The sequence below is a fragment of the Artemia sp. Qi Xiang Cuo genome, chromosome 1 (assembly GCF_049724085.1).
Source record: "Artemia sp. Qi Xiang Cuo chromosome 1, ASM4972408v1, whole genome shotgun sequence".
Taxonomy (NCBI): Eukaryota; Metazoa; Arthropoda; class Branchiopoda; order Anostraca; family Artemiidae; genus Artemia; species Artemia sp. Qi Xiang Cuo.
This window is the reverse complement of record NC_142794.1, coordinates 105373677-105400536: the sequence shown is the minus strand read 5'-3', so window position 1 is coordinate 105400536 and position 26860 is coordinate 105373677. Positions and strand designations below refer to the sequence as shown.

At 35.4% G+C, this 26860-nt stretch overlaps 1 protein-coding gene and 1 pseudogene across 2 annotated transcripts in view; one reads left to right on the top strand and one right to left on the bottom strand.

Moving 5' to 3' along the window:
• The window catches only part of LOC148957060 (signal recognition particle receptor subunit alpha homolog), a 394596-nt pseudogene that overhangs the window by 147330 nt on the left and 220406 nt on the right, over positions 1-26860 (top strand). The gene's annotated exons all lie outside the window — the stretch shown is intronic.
• LOC148957065 (uncharacterized) overlaps positions 4760-26860 on the bottom strand; it is a 69209-nt gene continuing 47108 nt past the window's right edge. The window contains exon 2 of the mRNA XM_089097909.1: positions 4760-5011. Coding sequence (XP_088954035.1) covers positions 4760-5011 — 252 coding nt within the window. The remainder of the gene's footprint in view (positions 5012-26860) is intronic.

Here is a 26860-nt window from a genome sequence, read left to right as displayed (position 1 = left end):
GAAAACACACTTTTTATGAAGCAACTACTATAGACCAACAGTTAACTTAGGAAATCAATATTTCAAATTAATATTGCAAGAGTAAACAGATATTCTATACCTAATAATATTGAGATTTATTTGTTTCTCCATTTGCCTTACATCTTTCATGTATCGAACGGTTCGTGGTAACGAACTGTAAGTAAGGAGCGACCCGGCTCAATAGTAACCAAAACTCTAAAAAACGGAATTTTGATATCAATAGATACATCAAAAGAATTAGATTTTAATGCTGATTTCAAATATATAAGTTTTATCAATGTTACCCGGTTCTATAACAATCAAAAGTTACGCGCCTGAGAATATTAGCCTGATTTTTGATAAATGGGGGAAACACCCTCTAAAATCTATAGAACCTTAATGAAAATCACTCCATCAGATTTCGCGTATCAGAGAACCCTATTATAGAGGTTTCAAGCTCATATCTGCATAATGTGGAATTTTGTAATTTTGGCCAGAAGAAAGATCATGGATGCGTGTTTATTTGTTTTTTTCCAGGGGTGATCGTATCGACCCAGTGGTCCTAGAATATCATGGGAGGGCACATTAGAACGGAAATTAAAAGGTCTAGTGCCTTATTTAAGTGACCAAAAAATAGAAGGAAACTAGGCCCCCTCCCACGCTCATTTTTCCCAAAGTCACCCGATCAAAATTTATGAGATAGCCATTTGGTTCAACATGGTCGAAAATATAATAACTATGTCTTTTAGGATGACTTAATCCCTCAAAGTCTCCAGGGGGAGGGCTGAAAGTTATGAACTTTACCCAATGTTTACATATAGTATTGGTTATTGGAAAGTATACAGACGTTTTCAGGGGGGATTTTTTATGGTAGTAGGGGGGAGGGGTCGGGGGGCTATGTGGGAGGATCTTTCCATGGAGGAATTTTTCACGGGGGAAGGGACACTTCTATGAAGAGCGTGCCTGATTTTCCAGCATTATTAAAAAAAACGATCAGAAATTAAACTGAAAAAAGTTTTTGAACTGAAAGTAACGAGCAACATCAAAACTTAAAACGAACAAAAATTACTACGTATATGATTAAGTTCGCCCCCTAGTCAATACCTCACTCTTTAAGCCAAAGATATTTTACTACTTTCATTAGAGCTATTTATTCTAATTAACGGCCTTTGTGATTAAGAGGTCATTTTCAAAGAATTTGAAAAAAAAATCGATCTTTAGCGTAAAGAGCGAAGTATTGACTGGGGGTGAACCCCCGAATATACGTATAAAAAGTATATGAATATAGAAATTCGTTAAGTATGCTAATTCGTAAGTTCCGTATATTTATTACTAATAAAAACGTTCGTAAATAAAATTAAACAACTTTCGTGAAAGCCATTTAACCAAATAAAAGTAAAATTAATATGCAAATTTTGTTTTAATTATTCATATACGGTGAGCCAAAATCAAAACATGTATTAATTTAAAAACGTTCAAAAATTAAATAAAAAAACAAGTTTTTTTAACTAAAGGTAAGGAGCGACATTAAAACTTATGACAAACAGAAATTATCCGTATATGAAAGGGGCTGTCCCCTCCTCAACGCCTCACTTTTTACGCTGAAGTTCGACTCTTTCTCACAACTCTATTTTTTTAAAAAGATAAAAACTTTACCGTAAAGAGCACGGCGTTGAGAAGGAGACAGTCCCTTTCATATACGGAATAATTTCTGTACGTTTTTAGCTTCAAATGTTGCTATTTACTTTCAGTTAAGAAAACGTTTATTTTTATTTAATACATCCAGGCTCATACAGGAAGCAGGATGCACGATTTTTACAAAGTAACTTTCATAGGCCTACACTTAACTTAGAAAATCAATATTTAAAATTGATATTGCAAGAGCACAAATATTCTATGTCTAATAATATTCGAATATATTTGTTTTCCATTTTTTTACATCTTTAATACAGTTAGCTTATTACATTCATCTACCGTAAAAAATTTCTTGTAAGATGTTCACCAATGCCTTTATATATATTTTAACCCTCACATTTCAGCGCAGAAAATTCATCATTACGAAAGTAAACATATGAAAATCAGTATTTCACTCTTCAAATATCTTAAGATTGATTTTCTTAAGATAGTCATAAAATCAAAAATTAACTCATAATCTACCAAAGAAATCAAATATAGCGAAATCGTTCTGAAATAATATGAAAAACAATAAAAGAGCCTCGTCTAAATTTAAAAATCTGTGTCTTTTGTCGACAAAATTTGAAAATAGTGAAAACATTCCAATACAAGAACAGTGCAATTTAAAACTTTACGGCAAAATTTGAAAAAGAGTGAAAAGCCAAGTTGAAAAAGTGTATGTTTGTATTTCAGCTCAACAAATTTTAAACATTGCGATATCCTTACAGCAAAGATCTGACAAACTTTGAAAAAATTACGACAAAATTGAAACCGGCAAGAAAATCTCGACAAAAGTTGAAAATCCGATACAATTTTGAAACAAATTGAAAAAAAAGGAAGAAACTTCTGAATAAGTCCGAAAATTGTGTTTCCGCTCCAAAAACTTTAAAAAGTCAAAGATTTTCCATTTAAAACAATACAATTTAAAACTTTACAAAAATACTGAAAAACAGCAAAAACAATTTCCAAAGTATTGGAAATCTGTGTTTTCATTAGGCAAAAATCGAAAATCGAAAATATTTGATAAACTTGCAGCAAAATTGAGAACAAGACGTGTTTACTTGAAAATTCGAAACATTAAAAAAAAAATACTAAAAAGACCAAATTGCGAAAACTAAAACCCGTAGATCCCTGTTTACGTCCAACAGGATCGAAATCTGAGAAGTTTCGGGAAAAACTTGGTTAATTTAGACAGGGTAGACAAGTTTGACGCTTTTGCTTAGTCAAAATTATCCAAACTCTAAAGAGTTCCTGATTTGCAAATTTTAGCGCATAATTCGGTCTTTTTCAAATTTTCGTTCGAGTTGGTACGTCTTTTCTCAATTTTCTCGTATAGTTTTTAAAGATTTTGGATTCATTTTGCGTGGATTGGAGACACAGTGTCCCAAGCTTTGGCTAGGTTTTGGCGTTTTTCGATTTTTATGGTTTTTTTTTTCAATTTTTTTTTAAGTGGGATTTTTGTAGATTCCCATTTTTTTAAATGAAAACGCAATGTTCCAATTTTGCGCTACATTTTCGTTGTTTTTCAATTTGTCTGGTGAAATTTGTAGTTTTTAGAGTTTTTATATAGAAAATTTTTCACCATTTTAAGATAAGTTAAATGAAAACACAGATTTTTAATTTTTTTCAAGGTTGTTTAACGGTTTTTAAACTTTTCATTTCAAAAATATTGTAATTTTTTACAATATTCTATGCTATGAACTCAAACTCTTAAATTTGTGTCCGTGTCTTGAACATTTACGGCTGATAAATATGTCCTGGTGTCACACACATATGATGGTTCATTCGTTGGGGAAAGGAGGATTTCAGGCTAGGAAATAAAATTCAGTGTTTTGCCTAAGGAATGGAATTTCTAAGGCTTAGTCTTCTGCCTAAGGCTATTCATACAATAAAGTAAAAATTAAAAGTAATTTCCAGGATTTTTAATGAAAATCCCCTGCAAAGACTTACAGGATAAACAAGAAATTTGAATGTAGATATTTTTATTAGCATTCATAATTCCATGAGCACATTTAGAATAGATGGTAATATGGTAATATGGGTATAACTAACCACAAATAAAAGAAAACTTTCAAGATAAATTTAAAAATGAGGGTGTGAGGGGATTTTACCCGAAAGAATTCAATTCCAGATGAGAAAAGGAAATAAGTATTTTCTACTTATATCACGATTTATAAGTTTTTTTCCCACGTATGGGGCTTAATGTACAACAAAATTAAATAAATTAGAAGTCTTTGGAGGGAAATTTAAATAGAAAGCAAAAGCAAAGAAAAAAAAACATCTTTTTTGAAAGAGGAGGCCTGCTGATAAACACATTATGCTATTCTTAGAATTAAAGTTAAAAAATCCAATCTGAAGAAAAAAGATATTAGAAATAAGAGCTGAATAGATTGTAGGAAAGATGTTTCACACACTGTTGGTCATATTGCTAAGTCGTCACTATATAACCAAAAATTAGAGTTGAAAAAAATGATCTGAAGGAGGGAATCTTCACGCTAGTTGGAACATAATTTAGGGCCTCTTTATGCTTAGGGGTGGCTTCATACGCGGTGTCCGAATGAACTTGCTGTGCGATATAGTAAAAACTAAATTGTTATCTAGAGAAAATGCTGCTGCGTTTATTGAAGTGAAGGCGAATTTTAGAAACGTGTGTTCCTCAAGAGGTAGACATAAGTCGAGTGAAATTATCTTGACTTATTTATTTACTGTAAAGTAAACTTTCTCAAACACATTCTAGAGAAAATGCAATGTTATACATTTTGTTTTTTATATTGACGCCATCAGATAAAACCCTCCCATTATTACCATTTTAGATAATTCAGTCCTACAAGTTCTCATTAGGAAACTCACGAGTTTGCAAAAATACCTAAGAGTTTCACACTTTCCACCAGCTTGAGTGTATTTTGCAGGAAGACATGTACCACCTGTTCCGCTACGCTTTGCACGGCTCCACCAAGTATGACACAGTCTCCACGACACTTGGTGTAGTTCTGCCATGTTTAGTTTTACCACACTTTGAACGCATCACCTAATATATATAATTTTTTCGTTGTTGGTGACCTCTTAAATACAATATTTGAGAAACTTATCTGAATAATATGACTAAATATGTCGAAAACAAATACATATTACACTTTCTATCACTAGTTTTGCTTATACAATATTCTAAAAAGCAATATGTTTTTTCCCTTTTTTGCCTAGGTGATGATAATTTCACAATACATACACCTGACAGAAAGAAGTTTACATACCTCCATGGATGTGGCTTGAATCCCTTACACTTGATTCCACAAGACAGGCATGGCTTGCCTTCTTCAACTTCAGCTGCAAGAATTCCCTGGAAGATTAAAACCTTAAAGTTCTAGCTGGGCGTGCGGAAAGTCAGCTTTGAATATTATTATTATAGGTAATACGGGCTTAAGAATGAATCAAACAGTGTATGATGACATAAATAATCCTTCTAGAAAACTTGGTAGAACGTAGAAAGTGAGTAATAAATTAAAATAACGTTTTCCGCATAACACATAACCGTCAAAATCACTTGGCCAAACAAAAATTTCTGGTAAACTGTTGGCCGATCAAAGATAAAGCAGAGACAAAAAGCCTTTTCTGTTTGGTGCCACGAATCAGTGTAATCTTATATTCTGTAGCTGTTTTGATGATTGATGTCCTCTTTTCTGTCTGTTAATCAAAACCAATTTGAGAAAACATAACTAGTTGTCCTGATTTCCGACGCAACATAACGGTTACACCAAATTTTAAGATTATTATTATTTTCATTGAGATTCACTTGGTCCTGATCAGATAGTTAGATAATATTGCAAGATAATTAGAACAAAAAGTTCAGACCCACTCTCGGGCACCACAAACAAATATTAGTTTCAAGCTTGTTTTCTTGATGGAGCTACATAGGTCATTACAGGTCAATTCCAAGCTCATAGGAGAAGCGAAATTTGAGACCGCATTTTTGCTCATCTTAAATTTTTACGGTTTGGGTTTGATTATTCCATCAGAGGAAAAGCTATAGTGTTGCCTATAGTAAAGGCCATACGGCTCCAATGATTTACTATCTATTATTATTATTTATTTTTCTTCCCAAAGGCAGTTCATATGGAAGGGGACGTCGTATAAACTTCAAAGGGGGCTCATTCGATTTGAAATCGAGAATTCTAGACCCCTTTTTAAGGCTCAAAAGTGATTGGAAGGCAATTAACACTCTTCTACACCCACTATTTCCCAAAACACTTCCAATCAAAATTTGAGATAACCATTTTGTTCAACGTAGTTGATTTCCAGATAGAAATAATGTTTTGGGGAGGTAACTTCCCCCACAACCCTCAGGGCAAGGGTTTTAAGTTATGCATATAAGGTTTTTTATAGAAAGCTTTGTCGTGGAAACTTCAAAAAGGACTCATCGATTAGAAATTCGAAGGGCTAGTGCCCTTTTTAATAGTCAAAAGTGATTGGAGGACAACTAAACCCCTCTCACGCCCACCTTTTCCCCAAACACGTGCAATCAAAACTTTGAGGTAGCCATTTTGTTCAACGTAGTTGAAAATTCTGGAAATTAAGTATTTGAGGATGGCAACCCCCCCCCCCCACAGCCCTCAGGGTGAGGGTTGTAAGTTGTGCCCTGGGGACATATAAGATTTTTATAGAAAGCGTTGTCCTAGGAACTTCAAAAAGGGCTTGATTCGATCGGAAATTTAAATGGCTAGTCACCATTTTAACAGTCGAAAGTGATTGGAAGGCATTTCCTCAAACACATCTGTAGCGATGAAAAATTATCCTACTGACCGCGCAAATTGTAGCGATGAAAACTTTTATGTGACTATAAAGAAAGGGACTGGGCTTAATTGCGGTAATAAATATTGACCGCGTCAAGTGTAATATTATGCTCAAACGTCGTGAACTTATACCTTATAAGTTCTCCGATAGTGCCGCTTATGGCGCTAAAGATTGTGCCAACAAGGCTTGCGCTACCCTCAATTAATGAGAGAAAATAAAGTATGTAGCCATATAAATGCGACCTCTTCTCCTCGAGCTATCTTGAGATCAGATTCCCTGGGAACATACCTTGGAGATATGCGAACTAATTACTTGTTATTAGACTGGATACAGACATATAAAATGAAATAAACACAGTTAAAAAGTAATAGATTCATTGAGACTTACATATTTAGGTGAACAGCAGTGAGTCACTTAAAATGACAACAACGGTGACTGAGATACAACAATGAAAGAATTGCAAAGCTTGCACTTCAAAATAATTCTATCTCAATGGTCCTGAATCTGATTTACGCATCAATCCAAAAAGCACTTTTACCCCACTATCAAACGTAGTTTTTTGTCCTGCGCTCTAAGAACTGGCTCACAATTGGCTCAAGTGGCACAAGGATGCGAACCCTTCGTCCAATAAATTGTTTTAAATATTTCTGATGATTCAAACGTTCACACGGCTCCCATAATTTAAACTTCCTTAGAAATATTGTGTTTAGCATTTTTTTATTGCCCACTGTCTTAGTGAAATCCAAAGCTTGGATAGTGCCGTTCTTTGTCTGAGGCTAACTGCAATTTTTCTCTTTGCTGATTTAGGAATTTTCTTTCTTTTGACAGTATATTTAAACTTAATTTGAGGAAGTCGGAATTATCTTTAGAAAGAAGGAACTTTATTTTGGTATATTAAATATATCATTTTACTCACGGTACATATTACCTTTTCCATCAATTAATGACGTCCCGTCATTAGGATTTGCTTGCCTTTGGGCTTTTGAAATGTTCACAATTTATTAACTATTTATTCTACATAATTTTGATTGACATTGTATTATTTCATGTTTATATTTTGGCTAACTCAGGAGTGCTAAAAATTTTCTCTATTACTCTTCTTATTTTATTCTACCTCCCTATCTAAAATTCATCTACCGGACTAAGATTATTCATGGTTCTAGTCTAGCTACTATACCAAAGATTTTTTTTATACATCTAAAACTGATTACTTTTACATTTCCAACAAGGTTGGGGCTATTCTACCTTTACATAAGATTTTTTTTTGAATTCCCTTTTTTACAGGGCTTTTTTTTATTTTGCTGTCTATATGGTACACTACTTTCTATCTACGCTACATTAAATGAATAGCTCGACTACGCTGCACATAACTCTATCTGGACATCCAACACTAAATACAAGAACGACTTAAAGCACACAACATTGGGTTTACCATGTTCACTGGTAACCTTAGAACACTTTCACTGGGGATGTTTGCTACGCAACGTTAATGATAGTATATTGGAATTTTTTGAGTTATCAAAGTTACTAAGAAGTACCATATGTAAATTCACATCTATTTCATCACCATTCAAGTCTCTTTAATGTACTCAAACCTTCTGTTGTAAATTATTGTCCCTCACTTTTTTTGTCTTGGCGAAATTTTTAAAGCACTTACGTTATGGTTTCTTCATGGGACAGTTCAAGCACGATTGTGTTCACACGACAAACTTTCTCTAATTGTCAACTGGGAAATGATGCTTCCATCTACAGGTATGGGAATATGCTATCAGAGTTCATTTTCACCTGCTTTTTGATAGTTCATAGGGTGCCTTATCATTAAGGGGTCGAACACTGGGAGTGCGTTTATTTTCTTCTCAGCATATCATTTTTGGGATATTTTGAGGCACATAAAGAATGTATTCTCGCATAAAATTGTTCATTTATGTCTCTTATAAAATTGTTAGTTCATGGCTTGCGTCTATTAACCTTTGCGGTGATTCCTAGGTTAATCACGGGGGAATTGAATTTTGGATTTGGAACAGGTCGACATCAAACTATAGTGACTCCTTCAACATATTTTCTTTAACTTGTGGGAGGGGTATATTTTCACTGAGGGATTGGTCACTGGGGTTAATTTTGGTTTCCAGGCCCATTTTTCAGAAACTTTCTCGTCATATTTATGGGATAACAGAGATATGAACTTTCCACACAGAGGGAATAGGATGGATTCCGAGAGATGGTCGAAAGGGATTCGACGCGTAAGTCTGTGACACATAAATAGTTTTTGGGGTCATAAAGTATCATAACTATACGGTCATATGGTATATGGGTCCATAATGATTATTAAAGGCGATATTTATGTACTTATATCTTGTACTGATCGATGGGGTTCTCAAAATTTATGTTATTATATAGTTCGATAATGCATTGGATACTGAGATTCAAATATAATGTTACCTGATACGTAATATGGTTCATGGTCGAGGAAAAAACGATCAAAAGGTAACTGCAATTTTCGTAGACGTAGCTGGGATGAAAATTGGCTGGAGCCTATGGTAAGTACTCTTCGTTGGTTGAGGTATGATGAAAATAGATGCTACTAGGTTGTATCTGCACTGGACAACTCATTGTAATGATTGATATACAATATGTCAATCCACTCCCTGTAATAAAAATAACGAGGCAGAATCACACGTTCTTTAAAGTAAATACTCATAGTACAAATAAGTCACGTATCGATTGGGTACATGAATTTTACGCTACGAGACAGAGTTAAATAAATACACTAATATTAGTACACAAAAAGAAATTTTTATAATGTTAGTTGAAATATATATGCAAAGTTCCCATTGGGAAATTCAATACATAGAAGTTTCTTCTAAGTTGTTATAGCCTAACGACGATATAAAATATTAATTCTTTAACTTTAAGTGTGGTCTCTTATTATACTCTCTAATATACACTACTACATACACTTTATTTTAACTTCTTTCAATACTTAGCTATTTTACATTAGATTTAAAATAATCATTTAAACAGAGTTTATGCTACATGATTAATTTTGAGGTATAATTTTACAACATATTTCATGCCTGCATTGTTCAAGCACGTCCTCGCTGTTTAAGAAACGCATGTTGCAGCATAATAACCACACAGTTTTACGTAAACAACCTTACAATGAGGGAACAAGACATAGCAAGGACGAGTGGAAACCTATATACCCACTCGTTTTCTAATGTCTTCCCTTTTTTTGGCTTAGACGTTCCTCATGGGGTTCCAGGTTTAACTTCTGAATTTCCGCTGTTTCCCCGTGTTCTTCTCTTGGTTTTCGCCTTCTTAGTCTCAGGATTTTACCATAATTACAAGTCAATAGGGTTCTTATGGTCAGGGAAGTTGCGAATACGAAACATGCGGCCAATAGTATGTTCTACCAGAAATTGGTTGAGAACAATCTGTATCTATTATCCAGATACGTTAATCTCTGGTCTTCATTTGTAAATGTTGCACGCCCGCAACAAACTAAACGCTGCTTGAGGGCAACCTCCCCTCAGACTTCCCACAAAACGTGGTCCGTCTTTTTAGATTTGATTACACAACTTAATGCTGGGTAGGGAATGATTTCCATAGTTCATTTTGTAGGAGTTTAAGTTGAGTTCCACGGAGGAGTATAGGGACAGTCTCTCCCACTTTGGGCCTTTCTCCCTGATCAGCAATGTTTTGACATCACTCGTATTATTTTTTTTTCATTAATGTTGACTTGGTTAACTTTACTTGCACACTGTTAAATTTATTATGGTGGATCACAAGTTGATTTTCATAAGGGATTTGAAATTTGTCTTTACATTAATTAGGGATATTTCCATCTGTTATTTTTTTTACCGTTCTGCCTGATTGTGTTGTTATTTTCTCCTCTGTTTCTTGCGGTTTTTTCTTTTTCGGTTCTGTCTGCGAAATAAGATCAAACTTTTTGTATTGTTTTTTCAAAAATTCTTGCCCTTTTAATTTTGTTTCTTTCGCGTGTGGGGCTGCTGAAGTCGGTCTTGATTTTCCTATTTCTTTAACTACTATATGGTCTGATTCGCCGTCAGACTCTTCGGAACTGGTTTCCAACGAATCCGGATTAGAACTCTTAGAGGTGGCACTTTTTGAGGTATCACCTGCCCTTCCTTCGTAAATTTCTACTCCTCTGGACGTAAGAGGTTTATTCTCTAAGTCCTCGCCTTGAGTTTTCATCTCGGGGGATTTGAAAGATTCTTGCGAGCTTTGGGAGGAATCATGAGTTTTTGCGGGGTTCCTCCACTGTTTGAATGCCATGTCCTCAAGGGGATGGGGCATTTTTTTCACTAGGGTTTCCCTCCATGAAGTCCACTGTTTAGGATTGACCTTGGACACAGTTATATCATGATATTGTCCTTATTGGTCATCCTCGGGAGTTTTATTCTCGGGTAATGTTCTTTGACTCGTTTTTAGGGGAAAATCTATTAAATTCATAGCTTCTCACAGATTTATTCTAGTTGAATCTTTGGGAGGAGTTTTCTTTACAGTAATACCGGGGGTTTCTACAGCTCTTTTTAATTCCTCCTGTAAAGACAGGGGCCTTTCTATTGGTGTCTCAGGGGAAACCATATCGTCTTGAAATCTTCTGGGGGGACAAGGGGTAGAAATTCTACGGGGGAAAAATTGGGTTTTTGGAGATATTGTATAATCCAATTCTCCCGCGCTCGCCGATGAATTACTTTTTGGATCTTTTGGTGTTTTTATTTCAGGAAAAAATCCGGGTAATAGGGATATTTTCTTAGGAATAACAAGATTTTTCATTGCTAAAAATTCTTCAAAATTTTTCTCATTACTGTTATTCTCGAAATAGTCCTGCTTGAAATTAAAGGGTTTTAGCTCTGCCAATCTTGATCTAGGGGGCTTATTTTCTGCATCTGACAAATCTGTAGAGGAGGGACGTGATACCCATCTCTGGAAATTTGGCTCTTTTTATTCGGCTAACATGTGCCTTGTAAGTTCTTCCACTAACAGGGTTTTCCATTTTAAAAGTATAATCGTTATCATACTTTTTGACTTTTCTGTACGGTCCAGAATATTTGTTGGAAAGTTTTTTGCCTTCCGTTTTTGCCTCGTTCTTTAGGTAAACGCAGTCTCCTACCTTGAAATCTATGCTCCCCTAGACTTTGGGTTGGTTTCTTAGCTCTTGGTTTATCTTACATTTTCCCAAATCTTCCTTAATTGTTTTGTAATTTTTTCTCATTTTATTTATGAATTCTTGTTTGTAATCTTCTAAGTTATTATAATACTATCGAGATTCAATAATTTCTTCATATGGCATTCTAAAATCACAACCAAAAGGTAAATAAAATGTGTTATATTTAGTCGTTTCTGAATCAATAGTATTGATTACGTTAGTTAAATATGGTAAGAATTGATCCCAATCGTTCCAATTGTCTTGTATAAATACTTATTACATTCGAAAATATTGTAGGTCTATTTTCTATTTTACCATTAGCTTGGGGGTGGTACGGAGTCGTCACCATTTTCTCTATATTGAGAAAACTAATTAAATCTTTTGTTATCTTTGAGACAAAATTGCTTTCGTTGTCACTCAAAACCTCATTTGGAACACCACATTTTAAAAAATAATTTCGCTAACATCTTACTTGTGGCGAAAACACCTTGATTTTTTAATGCTTTTGCAAAAGTAAATCCGGAAAAATGGTCTATAACTGAAAGAATACAAGTATGGCCTCTGCTGGAAACAGGCAATCCTCCACTTGTTCCGTATAAGTCAAATGAGATAATATCAAAGGGGTACTTTGCTACCGGGACCCTTCCCATTGGAGAATTAGGATAAGCTGGGGGGATTTTTCTTAAGTTATACGCTTCGCATGTACTTACAAATTCTTTAAGTTTTGTTATTGCCGACGGCACGTAAAAATATTGTTTTAATTTATGAAAAGTTTTCGTTACTCCTAAGTGTCCACCTGTATCTGAATGAAAATATTCAAATGCAGGCATTATTAAGTTTTGTGGTAATACAGGTATTATTGAGGTTTGGTTTCTTTTTGTCTCAGCAGTCACGATTCTACATAGTATTTCTTCATCAAGATCATAGTAAAAATTATCTATCTCGTTTCTAAGAGTTCTGAATTTATCCGGTAACACATTGTCATTCACAATATAATTAATAAGCGCTGAACACATTTCGTCCTTTTTTCCTTTCTTTTTATATTTTCTAAAGACAAGGGACAATAGTTAATCTTATTTTCTTTTACCGTGTCCTTGACTTTGTTTTTATTACGTCTATGTTTGCTCTTAGCATTGATAGCGTTAACTTCATTTTCTTCAGCTTCCGACGGAATATTTTCTGGGTATCTGCTCAAAAAGTCGCAAGCTGCGTTTTGTTTACCTTTTAAATGTTCAAATTCGTAATCTAGGTCTTGGATTTTCATAAACCATCTAGCTAGAATTCCCGTGGGGTTTTTTAATGTGCGCAAGTACTGCAAGCTTTTATGGTCTGATCGTAGTATAAATTTTCTACCAATTAAATAGTGTCTAAATTTATCCAAATGGTGGATTATTTTATATAATAATTCTAAGTTTGTGGCGGAACAACTACTTTCGCCTTTTGATAAGGTTCTAATCGAATAGCATATAACTTTTTCTATTTGTTTTTGTTTAGGCGTTCCCTCTAGAGGATTAGGGTTTTCTACCGGGATTATTTGCGAATGAATTGCGCCAATGCCCTTTGAGCTAGCATCCGTCGTGACCACAAATTGTCCGTTTTCGAAATCAGGAAGTGATAATATTGGTTCAGAAGTGAGTGCCTTTTTGAGACGGTCTTTGGAAGTTTGAGCTTCCTGGGACCAGGTAACATTATGGGAGTTCCCTTTAGTTAATTCCGTGAGGGGTTTCGCAATTTGGGCGTAATTGCGGACGAATTTTCTAAAATAGCCAGTAAGACCTAAAATTCCCCTTAATTCTTTCATAGTTCTGGGGGGTTTGAGGTTTTCAACACATTTTGTTTTATCAGGGTCTGGGGATATCTCTCCTTGTGTTACTACTACTCCTAAAAATTTAATTTTAGGTTGAAATAAATTTACTTTCTCTGGCCGGTATTTTAAATTGCCTTGTCTGAACTTCTCGAATACCTTAGCTAATGTTGCTAAGTGTTTTTCAGTGTTTTTTCCCACGCATATGACGTCATCAACAAAATGAATGATATTCTTCAATCCTCTTAACAGGTTTAATAGGGGTCTACATAGCGCGCTTGAACTTGTTTTAAGTCCAAAAGGTACCCTTAAGTATTCATAAGAACCACATTCATATGCTGAAAATCTAGTTTTATGGAAATCTTTTTCGGCTATTTCCACTTGGTGGTAGCCTTTGTTGAGGTCCAAAGAAGTAAAAATTTTGTTTTTGCTTGAAATTGAGTCAAGAATTTCATCTATTCATGGTAAAGGAGATTTATCACTAACTATTTGTTTGTTTAGGTCTCTATAGTCCACTACAAGTCTAAGGTCACCATTCTTCTTTGGTACCAAGATCACTGGTGCAGAATACGGACTTATACTGGGATGTATAGTTTCATTTTTTCTAATTCATGGATTTTATTTTTTCAACCATTATTTGTGCTTATATGGCACACGATATGGCTGCTTCTCTACAGGATTACCAGTCGTTAAAATTGAGTGTTCATAAAATGGTATCAGTCCGATCTCATCTTCAGATGCGGAAAACACATCTTTAAAATTACATAGCAATTCGCATAGTTTGTTCTTAACTTACAAGTCCTTAATATGATTCATATTAAATATGCTTAAAAATTGTGATTTAGCTAAATGATATTTGTTATTAGAGGTTTTAATGCCACTAACTAGGTTTCTTTTAGAATTTTCCCATGTATTTAAATCATTCTCTGATAAAACTTGGATTTGAACTAGACACATCCCCTTTTTTTATTGTAATTGTATCATTTTCGTGGTTATTAGTTACCCAAATAAAACCTTCTCCTTTGTCGTAAGATATAATCTGTTCCTCACATAGCAGATTTTCAGGAATTTCAGATTGGGTTGCAAACCAAATTTCGGATTTTCTAACCACTGGTTCAATCATCTATGATATTTGAATCCTTTGCATCGTTTTGGGAGGGCCTTTTGTCTTCCTTATCGTGAATCCATAATATTTCTCTTTATTTTCACTGTTTATTAGATTCATTCTAGCGCTATGCTGCGCCATTGCGGTATTTTGCGGCGTCACTTTGGGTTTTACTATGTTTTTCCATATTTTCGCTATTTTCTTAATTTCGTTTGACCTGTACTGTCTTATATCTCCTATTTTTATTTTCGCAGATCCAATACCCTTATTATTTAAATTTACTTCATCTCTGCAATGTCTTTCAGAATAATTGAACAAATTTCTAACTATGCCGTGTCCTTTTTGCAAGACATGAGGTTCAAAATATTGCGACATTATACCATCAGAAATTTTGTTTACTGTTACGTTGTCTTCGTAACCTCTGTTACAATTTATTAAGGTAGAAATTTCTTCCCCTACCTTAGCCGTGTAGACAAGCTTTTCATTAGCTACGTCTAATACTACTCTATTCGACCTTAAAAAATTTGCACCTATAATTGCCTCATACGGAAAGTTATCGCATATTATAAAATTTGTCGGAAAGATCCTATTGTCCCTTTTTACGTTTAGGCAAATTGAACCTCTTGCATCCAATTTATGCCCTGTCACGCTAGTTAGATTGGGATTATTAGGGTTCTTCTGTCGCCTAGAAAGCAGAGGCAACATTTAAAATATGCATGAGCTTATAATAATAACTGTAGCTCCGCTGTCAACTAAAGCTTTAAAGTAAACTTTTCTACACAAAAATCATTAAATATAGGTAACTTGTTAATACTATCACTGAAAGACGGAACCACTATCAGTTTGGATCTATTAAATATTCTGGGCACCCTCTGGGTCCAATTTATATTTTTGAGGGGCCTGAAACGTTTCCCTGCTGATTCATTTCATGCGTCGAGGCCTGCAACGGATATTCAGACATATGAGGTTCTATAGGCATATTTAATTGATTTACGGCTGTCTGCCTTTGCCATGTATTATTATGGTAACTTGGATGTCCTGCGTCAGTGCCGCTTGCTGGCGCTGACTGCCAATGCCGTTGACTTGCAAAGTTTTCATTCTCCGTCGGCAAATTTTTGTGATTTCTATATTGCATTCTCGTATTTTATTGGCCTTGGCGAGTATTTGAGTTTTCAAATCGGTAATTAATTTGTCTGTTGGGGGGAGGGTTATACAAATTTGGTTGGTACGTGTTGTAGGGTACTGTTTGGCACAACCTTCCCTGGCTATAGCCTAGTGCATCACCGGCGCTAAAATTTGTTCTTCTGAACAAATGTTTGCCATAATTTTGCCTACTGCCGACAGCAATTCCTGGTATGCGGTTGGGGACATAATGGCATTCTCTCGCGATGTGGCCAGGTCTATTAAATTATAGCATCTTATTATTGTATGGTTAATTTCATCATAAGATTGCTTGGCAGGCTGAAAACGTACTGTTTTCTGCCTAGCGGGTTCTTGCGTTTTATATCTTTGTGGCACTGGGGAGTTATCCTTTGAAAAGAAATTGGGAGACGCCTGATCGCCCTTGAAGATTAGGTTTGCGTTTGAATCGCCTAGGCTATTTATTTTTGCTTTACTGTGATTTGCGACCATCGTATCAACTTCGATCAATCGCTCTACATCCTGAACTGCAAGATACAACTACTGAATATTTTTGGATATTACCATTCTATATATTTTTGGGGGTAGCCCTTGCAGAAAGGTATTTTGTATGACTTTTTCATACAGTGGTCCTGAAGCTGTTCCGTATTTTGGCTCTAATGAAATGTGTATATGATCAAGACATTCCCTTATATTTTGTGAATAGTCAGGACTCACCATTCCGTGTTTTAATTTATTTATGGAACTTGTTTCAATAAATCTATCCTTAAGTGCATTTAACAATTTGTCCACCGTACTTATTGGCAAGTTGGCGTCGTCACCTATAGTACGTTAAATCTGCTTCAGAAAGGTCAAGGCCTGGCCTTTTAATCGTAGTAGAAGTATGTCGACTAGCGTTTCTAGCTTTGTTTTTGTTAGTTCTACAAACTGGGCCACTTGGATATTAAATTCATCAATATCTGATTGACCACTGTACTCCGGGATAGACTTTGCTATTTCTATATTTTTCGCGACCAACTTTTGCGTCATTAATTTTTCTTCTAAATCCTCTGAATTCTTTTTTTTTACATTTGAATCAACTCAAAATAAATTTATTATTTCACTTAACCTATTTTGGAGGAGGCTATTATCTCCTATGAGATATTTTAAAGGGTTTCCTGTCGTAGCTTAGCGGTTATAGGCCTAATCCCTTAACTTATATGTCTGTACCTCTCCAATAATTAAATTTAAAGTACAAAGTTTTATAGCCTAATTAGTTCGCAAGTTTTCGCCCAATTTCTGACCGTGCCATTTGTAGCGATGAAAATTTTTATGTGACTATAAAGAAAGGGACTGGGCTTCATTGTGGTAATAAATATTGACCGCGTCAAGTGTAATATTATGCTCAAAATCCGTGAACTTACACCTTTTAAGTTCTCCGATAGCGCCGCTTATGGCGCTAAGTGTTGTGCCAACAAGGCTTGCGCCACCCTCAATTAATGGGAGAAAATAAATTGTGTAGCCATATAAATGTGACCTCTTTTCCTCGAGCTATCTTGAGATCAGATTCCTTGGGAACGTACTTTGGAGATAAGTAAACTAATTACCTGTTATTAGATTAGATACAGATATATAATGAAATAAACACAGATAAAAAGTAATAGATGCATTGAGACTTACATATTTAGGTGAACAGCAGTAAATCACTTAAAATGACAACAACGGTGACTGAGATACAACAATAAAAGAATTGCAAAGCTTGCACGTCGATATAATTCTATCTTAATCGTCTTGAATTTGATTTATGAATCAATCCAAAAAGCCCTTTTACCCCACTATCAAACGTAGTTTTTTGTCCTGCGCTCTAAGGACTGGCTCACAATTGGCCCAAGTGGTCCAAGGATATGAACCCTTCGTCCAATAAATTGTTTTAAATATTTCTGATGATTCAAACGTTCACACGGCTCTTATAATTTAAACTTCCTTAGAAATAGTGTGTGTAGCATCTTTTTTTATTGCCCACTGTCTTAGCGAAATCCAAAGCTTGGATAGCGCCATTCTTTGTCTGAGGCTAACTGCAATTTTTCTCTTTGCTGATTTAGGACTTTTCTTTCTTTTTTACAGTAGATTTAAACTTAATTAGAGGAAGTCGGAATTATCTTTAGAAAGAAGGAACTTTATTTTGGTATTTTAAATATATCATTTTACTCACGGTACACATCCAATCAAAATTTTGAGATAGCCATTTTGTTCAACGTAGTTTAAAGTCCTGGAAATTATATCTTTGAGCAGGACAGTCCTCCCACAGTCTTTAGGGCAAGGGTTATAAGTTAAGCCCTGGGGGCATATATGGTTCTTATAGCAGGAATGCTCGTATAAACTTCAGAGCTCACAAACTTCAGAGGGCTCATTTGATTGGAAATTGAAAGTTCTAGTTCACTTTTTAAGTGTCGAAAGATATCGGAGGGTAACCAGCCCCCTCACGCCCTGTTTTTCCAAATGCATCCGATAAAAAATTTTCAGATAGCTTTTTTTATTAAAAATAGTTCTAAGATCATATAACAAAACTCCGGTGTAGACACAGCCCACCAGGGCCTGGGGGCAGGCATTAATCTTCACTTGTCAAAGATAGGAAGGGGACCCGAAAAAGAGAAAGTCATTGTAGTAGTAGAACTAATATTAGCAGTATGTACGTAGTGCCTTTTGATTAGTTCAACATTCCCATCAACATACCTGAAAGTTCCAATATAATACTCAAAGCAGTTCACAAGGTATTCCTAGTGCGCCCTTTGGCAACTGCATACACATAGTTTTTGACTTAGTTCAACTTCCACATCAGCATTTCCCGAATTTCTCAACTTAACACCGTTAACTTTAGTAGTGGTCGCAGTAGTAGTAGCCTAGTCATTGTAGTAGTAGTAGCTGTAGTAGTAAAATTGATAGTGGTAGTAGTATTGGTAGCAGTATGCACATTTTCCCTTATGGCTGGTTGAACATACTACTTATCGGCAAAAAAAAAGAAGAAAATCAGGTTGCCACAAAAAGATGCCACAAACCATTAAAGCAGATTTATTTCTCCTTTTTTTCACATGAATATGTCGATTTTCAGAACGTTAAGTAATAAACATCTGTATTGACAATCTTTGAACTTTGTGAATTTAGATTAAAAGTTTGATCAGATGTGCTTGAGGATATTGCAGCCAAAACGGGGTGGGAGGGGGACTAGTTGCACTCCGGCCTTTTTCAACATTCCCTCAACATACTCTGAAAGTTTAAACCTAATACTCTCAGCTGTTTTTGACATATTGCACCTAAGATAGGAGAGATAGATAGATAGATAGATATTTATTGGCAAAAGAACTATCACAAACTAGACCCCGAAGCCACGCCGAAAATCGGCGGCGCGCCGCCGAAGAAAAACCGGCGCCGTGCTGCCGAGCTTGCATCAGCGCGCTGACGCCGCCGCGGATTCTATTGGCGGCGGCGTCACTAATGCGCCGCCGTTTTTTTTCTCTCTGTTTTGGCTATCGATATTGACCTCCGGGCTTCAACCGTCATCCCAGCTAATCTGTTTCTTAAAAATAAATACTGTCATCTTGGGCTCGCCATGTATATCGTTTCATAAGAAGGAGAAGAAGAAATTTTTCTTGAAACAAAAATTCTACCTTCCACTTTAAAATTCTGTTCATTTTTCTTACTGATTTTTCGGATGAAAAGAGGTAGGTAAAAGAGTATTAGGCAATTCAGGATGTTGTCATAGGCAGCGCAATCGAGATGTCTAAGTAAAGAACAGTGTTGGCACAATGTATTTTTTTTTCCATACCAGGGTAATTCGTATTGAAGGAGTTGTCTTAGAAACTTCAAAAAGGGCTCATTCGATTGGAAATTGGAATAACTAGTGCCCTTTTTAATAGTCAAAAGTGATTGGAAAGCAGCAAACACCCCTTCCACGCCCACCCTTTCCCCAAACACATCAAATCAAAATTTTAAGATAGCCATTTTGTTCAGAGTAACTGATTTCCAGAGAGAAAATATTTTTTTTGAGGAGGTTACTCCCCACAGCCCTTAGGGCAAGGGTTTTTTAGTTATGCCCTGGAGGCATATAAGAACGATGTTGGCACAATGTATTATTTATTATTATTTCCTTTAGACCAGGGAACTTCATATCGAAGAAGTTGTCGTAGAAACTTCGAAAAGGGCTCATTCAATTAGAGATTGGAGGGGCTTGTGCCCTTTTTAATAGTCAAAAATGATTGGAAGTCAACTAACACCCCTTCCACGCCCACCATTTCCCGAAACACATACAATCAAAATTTTGAGATGGCCATTTTGTTTAACGTAGTTTAAAGTTCTGGGAATTAGGTCTTAGAGGATGACCACCACCCTCACAGCCCTTAGGGTAAGGGCTGTAATTTATAGCCTGGGGGCATATACGGTGTTTATAGAAAGCGTTGTCGTAGAAACTCAAAAAGGGATCATTAGTTTGGAAATCGAAAATCTTAGTGCCCTTTTTAATAATCGAAAGTGATTGGAAGGCTTGACATTTTTATAGATCGATGTGAGTATAATGTATCATTTTTTTTGTTGTTGTTGTTGTTTAGACCAGGGCACTTCGTATCGAAGGAAATGTCGTAGAAACTTCGAAAAGGGCTCATTCGATTGAAAATAGAAAGGGCTGATGTCCTTTTTAATAGTCGAAAGTAATTGGAGGGAAACTATCCCCCTCCCACGCCCACCCTGCCATTTGCCCTTATGTTTAAAAAGTAAATGTTGCCTTAAGATTAAATCAAAATGCACTGTGTTTATGCTAATTCCCAATAAGGCATCTCAGCAGTATCCCAAGAACGACTGAGGGTATTATGTTCAAACTTTCAGGGCTTCTTCTGCTCTTAAAATTTGACCAGATCAAAATAGCGTAAGTGTATCCAAGCTATCGAGGAAAGTAAATAAATTTTTTTGCGAATTTTATCATGTTTTCCATTTCAGGTCAACTAGAGGAGGTATGAAACTAAATTAAACACTATTATTTGTGTCCAGATTTTTATAAGGGTCTATGTTGTTAAATTTTGCTGAAAATTGTTTTCCAGCATACAAATAGCAGGCCAAACTATATAGTCTTAAAAAACGACAAGATTTAAAGAATGATTTTCTTTTTCCCTGAAAAGACTATGTGAATATAAAACGAACAGAAATTAATTAAAAAAAACTGTTTCCAAAAAATAAGTTTTTTCAAAGAAAAGTAAAAAACTCCATTAAACCAAAAATGAGCAAAATTAAAGTCAAATAATCTATCCAGCGTGAAACTACCAAAAGTCAGCATTGATGAATAAATGAAGCCCAAAACAAGCAGAAAATACAATGAATAACGGAGTCAAACTCAAAAAGAGCAGAAATTAGATAAACCAGGGCGCAAAACCCCATTGCCTTCCCAAGGCCAGAATAAAATTTGCACTTCACGGACAAAAATACAAATGAATGTGCATTGTCAGTTTAATGTACATATACTGATATTTAGTAATCAAAATGTTAGCATTATTTGATTTATTAAAGTTATAAAAGTAAAAACATTTATATTTTTTCAGTAAAGTGAAAATTATGTTCTGGCCTTGGGAAGGCATAGGGGTTTTGAGCCCAGCTTATGTGAAATTCTGCTCGTTTTGAGTTTGACTCAGTTATTTATTGTTATTTTTGTTCGTTTTGGGTTTCATTTATTAATCGATGTTGATTTGCAGTAGTTTCCCGCTTGGTAGATTATCTAGAGCTAGTATAGAAATATATCTATAGAAAAGAATTACATTTTTTTTGCACAGTTAGCAGAGCACACTGAAGTTAAAGTAGCCTTAAACTTTGACTTGAAACGTTATATATTGACCACTTCTTTCAGAAAAGAATTTCGGAGGGTTATTCCGTGTCATAAGAAAAGAGGGTAAAGGTGCAGTTTAGTTCCTCCTGTAGTGTAGTGCGCAGGAGCCCTATGGTGAAGGTGCAGGTTTGTTCTCCCTTATAAAACAACTTATCTTAGCAGATACAAAGAAGAAGCCCATTTGCGGCATTCTGTGGGACCCCAAGGTCCAGTACTAGTATCAGATCCCGCGAGTGGCAGTTTATGCTCGTCAAGTTCTGTTTGTACCGGCCACATGTGCCCCAGCTAAACGGCTTTTTAGCACGACAGGACTGATAGTGACTGCAAAAAGATCAATGGCTCCAGGCAGGGTGAACAAACTGACTTTTGTTACATCAATTATAACTGAAGTGATGTAACCGCTGATTTAAAATTGTTGGTGTTTTTAAGCCATGGTATCTGATTTGTATACAGTGTTTTTTCGATGTTGTTATTTGTTGTTGTTTTTTTTTTACTTCCTTTTCGTATGTATTTGATGAACAGGAGAAGTTTGAACTTCAAACTTTGAAAGTTATGCACACATTAGCCCAAATCATTAACAAGAAGGAAATGACTAAACACGGGATTTTATAGGAACAATGCGATGTGAAACATAAACACAACATAGGTTTCCCTGGGTCTAGTGGCTAAAAATGAGAAATTCTACTTGGTCTGATGGACGGTGAACATAAACACTTTCCGCACGGCCCAAAAAATTCCTGTTTTGTCATATTGTTCTTGTATGTTTTTAGCCAACCATTTAAAAATCCTTACTAAAATCGAGGTTGAACGTGCTTGGTGAAGTGGAATTTTTATTATTATTTTTAATTAGAAAAATCGGCACGTCGTGGCGTGCCGCCGGTCTAAAATCGGCGGCGCGCCGCCAAAAAAATTGCGGCGCGCCTGGTGGCGCGCCGCTGTCGATACTGAATCACACATTCGCCGCCGTCATTTCGGTGTGGCGCGGCTTCGGGGACTATCACAAACCCTAGTGGGCCGAATTCGCATTTCTTAGTAAAAAAAATACAATAACAAACATAATACAATAACAACTCATAGTTACCACTGTAACGAAAACACAACAGGCAACAGTCATAAAATACAAAATACGAAAGACCTTTTTAAGTCTGTTAATGGGGGTTCCCTTCACCCTGCCACTGTCTACGGGTATAGGTGTTTAGCCTCCTCCCCCATTAAAAAAAATGCTCCCCTAAATAATAGTTCCTCGCGGAAAATATGGTTTTCCGCGATTTAAAATTTTGATATTTTATTTGAGTTCTGTTATTTTTTAGTTTAGGTGAGAAGTGCTAAGGAAATGGGAAAAGAGTAATTTATGTGTAAGTTTTTCTCCTCCCTCCATGCAATAATGTTCTTCTCATGGAAAATTCTCCAGAAACTCCCCCCCCCTCTCTTTAGAAAACTCTCACGCGAAAAATGTTCGTATGTTTCCCAATAAAAAACACTATCTGTAAGCAATGGACAAATTTCAAAATTTTAAAAAGCTACTTAAACTTAAACTCCTGCAATGGGGTTCTCAGATTTTTTTTGTTGCTAGGGAGAGACAGAGATACCTCAAAGGGTGCATTTTAATGCTGAAATATTTTGAATCTCATTGAGCCTTCGGATAAATACAGAACTAGCTCTAATGGAGAGAAGAGAGGAGGATGGAGGTAGAAATTGTTTTATAATCCCCAGGCAGTTCTAGTCTTTTTTTATAAGTCGAAAGTGATTGTATACCAGCCAACCGGAAGAAATATTTTTTGGGAGGAGATTTTTCATGGGGAGGTTTTTTCCAGGAGGGAGAGGTGTTTTCGGCGAGGTGGTATTTCTCGGAGGTATTTTTCAATGGAGCTGTTTTTCCCGGGGGTTGGAGGGGTGCCCTCCAATCACTTTTTACTTTTTAAAAGGGCACTAAAACTTTCAATTTCAAATCAAATAATAAAACATGACTAACACAAACCCCCACAGTCCTCGGGGCAAGGGCTGTAGGCTATTGCAAGTTACCCATTGTTAAAATTTAAGGTTTTATGGAAGGGATGGTCGTACAAATTTTGGAGAAAGCTCTTACTATTCGAAATTGACAATTCAAGTTCAATTTTGAAGAATCAAAGGTACTCAGAGGAAAATCAGTATCTCCCTCTTTACCGCTATTTTCCCCCCAAATTTATCCGATAAAAATAGTCTAAAGGTCAAATAACCATGCCTCTGGGGTTAACAATCCCACCAGTAGCTCCTGGAGGAAGGGGCTGTAAATTAAACTAGTTACTCAATGTTAACACATAAGGTTCTTATGGAAAAGAACTTTGTATGAACTTGGGGGAGGGACTCATTCGATTAGAAATCAAAAGCTCCAGTGCACTTTTTAAAAGTTAAAAGTGATCGAAGGGCTTCCGTCCCCACCCTCTTTTTTCCCTAAATACATCCGATCGATAAATTTGAGATGACCATTTTATTTAAAACAATCCAAAGGTTAAATAACTATGCCTACAGGGTTCATATCCCCTAGCCCTTGGTGCAGGGGACTAGATTTTTTTTTATCAAGAAAAGAGGGCATGTTTGAGCATTTAGGTTAAACCCTAGGGAAATGTCAATAAGAATGCCAAACACAATCAAAAAACATTTTTTCCTTAATTGGTAATGAAAAGGAAATACCAGCAATATTAAAAATGGCTAAATGGCCGTCACGTCGTTCGGAAAATGTTTTTAATTTTTTTTTTTAGGTTATTATTTTAAATTAAATTTTTTTATGCTCCTAAAAAATGTTTAAGAGCATCTTCAACCGAATCAAGAGGTATTATGTGCATCCAGTTTTACAAGACGACGTATCTGCATTGTGTCGAGAACAGCTGAGGGTATAAATCTGAGGGTTTGAAGTTTAATCTTTCAGGGGATGTTGAAAAAAGGCTGGCGTGCCACCAGTCCCCCTCCCATATCCTTTTAGCAGCAATCTCCTCAACGACATCTGATCAAAATTCGTTATCTAGATTCACAAAGGTCAAATATTTTCGACACATATGTTTACTACTTAATGTCCAAAAAGATCTGATTTATCTGAAAAAAAAGAGAAATAAATCAGTTTTATTGGATCGGGTCGTCTGTTTTTGCAATTAAATTAAAAAGAACAATTTTTTTTAACTGAAAGTAAGAAGCAACGTTAAAACTTAAAACGAACAAAAATTATTCCGCATTTGAAAGGGGCTGCTCCCTCCTCAATCCCTCACTCTTTAGGCTAAAGCTTTTTTTATTGTTTTAAAAAACAAAAGTTGTGAGACATAGTCAAACTTTAGCGTAAAGAGTGAGGGGTTGAGGAGGTGGCAGCCCCTTTCATATACGGAATAATTTCTGTTTGTTTTAAGTTTTAACGTCGCTCCTTACTTTCAGTTAAAAAAAACTTGTATTTTTTATTTAATCGTTATTGTGTTATTGAGTAATGTTATTGTGTAATGATCGTTATTGAGTTAATGCAGCTTTTATTTTGGCTCACCGTACATAAAAAATTAAAACGAAATTTAAATATTAATTTTACTTTTTTTGGGCTAAATGGCTTTCTGGAAATTTTGTTCTGACGTAACTTACTAATTAACTTACGTAGCAAACTTCTATATTGGTATATTTTTATTATGTATATTGGGGGGGTTAGCCCCCTAGTCAATACCTCACTCATTATGCTAAGTTCAAATTTTGCTCCAATTCTTTAAGAATCACTCCTTAATCACAAAGGCTGTTAATTAGAATAAATAGCTCTGAAGAAAGTACAAAAAAAACTTTAGCGTAAAGAGCGAAATAATGAGTAGGGGGCGAACCCAATCATATAAGCATTAATTTATGTTCGTTTCAAATTTGATGTTGTTCTTTACTTTCAGTTGAAAAATTTGTTTTTTTATTATTTCGTGGGAGGGGGCCTAGTTGCCCTCCTTTTTTGGTCACTTAGAAAGGACACTAGAACTTTTAATTTCTGTTTAAATGAGCCCTCTCCTGATATTTTAGGACCACTGGTTCGATAAGATCAACCCTGGGGAAAAAAAAACAAAAACAAAAGACAAATAAACACGCATTCGTGATCTTTCTTTTGGCAAAAAATACAATATTCCACATTTTTGCAGATACGAGCTTGAAACTTCTTTAGTTAAGTTCTCGGATACGCTGAATCTGATGGTGTGATTTTCATTAAATTTCTATGACTTTTAGGGGGTCTTTCCCCCTTTTTTCAAAAATAAGGTAAATTTTCTCAGGCGCGTAACTTTTGATCGGTAAGCCAAAAACTTGATGAAACTATATATTTATAATCAGCATTAAAATATTATTCTTTTGATGTATCTATTAGTATCAAAATTCCTTTTTTTAGAGTTTTGGTTACTATTGAGCCGGGTTACTCCTTACTTACAGTTTGTTACCACGAACTGTTTGAAAAAGGAAAAAGTGTTCTTTTAACGTCTTTGGCATTCGTCTGGACATTTCTCTAAGGTTTAACCTTAATACTCCATGGTTTTTTGGACATCAAACAGTTCGTGGTAACGAAATGTAAGTAAGGAGCAACCCGGCTCAATAGTAGCCGAAACTCTAAAATAGAATTTTTGATACTTATAGATACATCAAAATAATTGAATATTTATGCTGATTGCAAATATATAAGTTTCATCAAGTTTAGTGCTACTCATCAAAAACCTGAGAAAAGTTCTAATTTAAAAGTAAAAAGTTCTATTGCCTTTTTTGAGTGACCAAAACGGGGCGGGGGTATTAACCAAACGTCAATACCTTGCCCTTTACGCTAAAGTTTTTTTTAGTACTTTCAAAAGAGCTATTTATTCTAATTAAACGGCCTTAATGATTCAGGGGTCATTCTTAAAGAATTGGAACACAAATCGAACTTTAGCATAAAGAGTGATGTATCAACGAAGGGGTGAACCCCGTGATATACGTAATAATTTCTGTTCGACTTAAATTTTAATGTTGCTCTTTACTTTCAGTTGAAAAAACTTGTTCTTTTTTGTTTAGTCCAGTATCAAATACACCCTTTTTTCTTGATAAAAAAAAAACCTTATAGGTTAACAGTCAGCAACATGTATAGCTTACTGCCGTTGAACTAGGAACTGAGGGTTGTAAGCCCCAGGGGCACAGTTATTTAAACTTTAAACTATTTTAAATAAAATGGCTATCTGAAAGTTTTCATTGGATGTATTTGGAAGAAAAGGGGTGTAGGTTGGTCCGATCACTTTTGACTCTTAAAAAAGGCACTGGAACTGTTGACTTCCAACAGTAAAACAGAGCTGTTTTATGAATGATCTTGACTGGCATTTATATTAAGATTATAAAAAA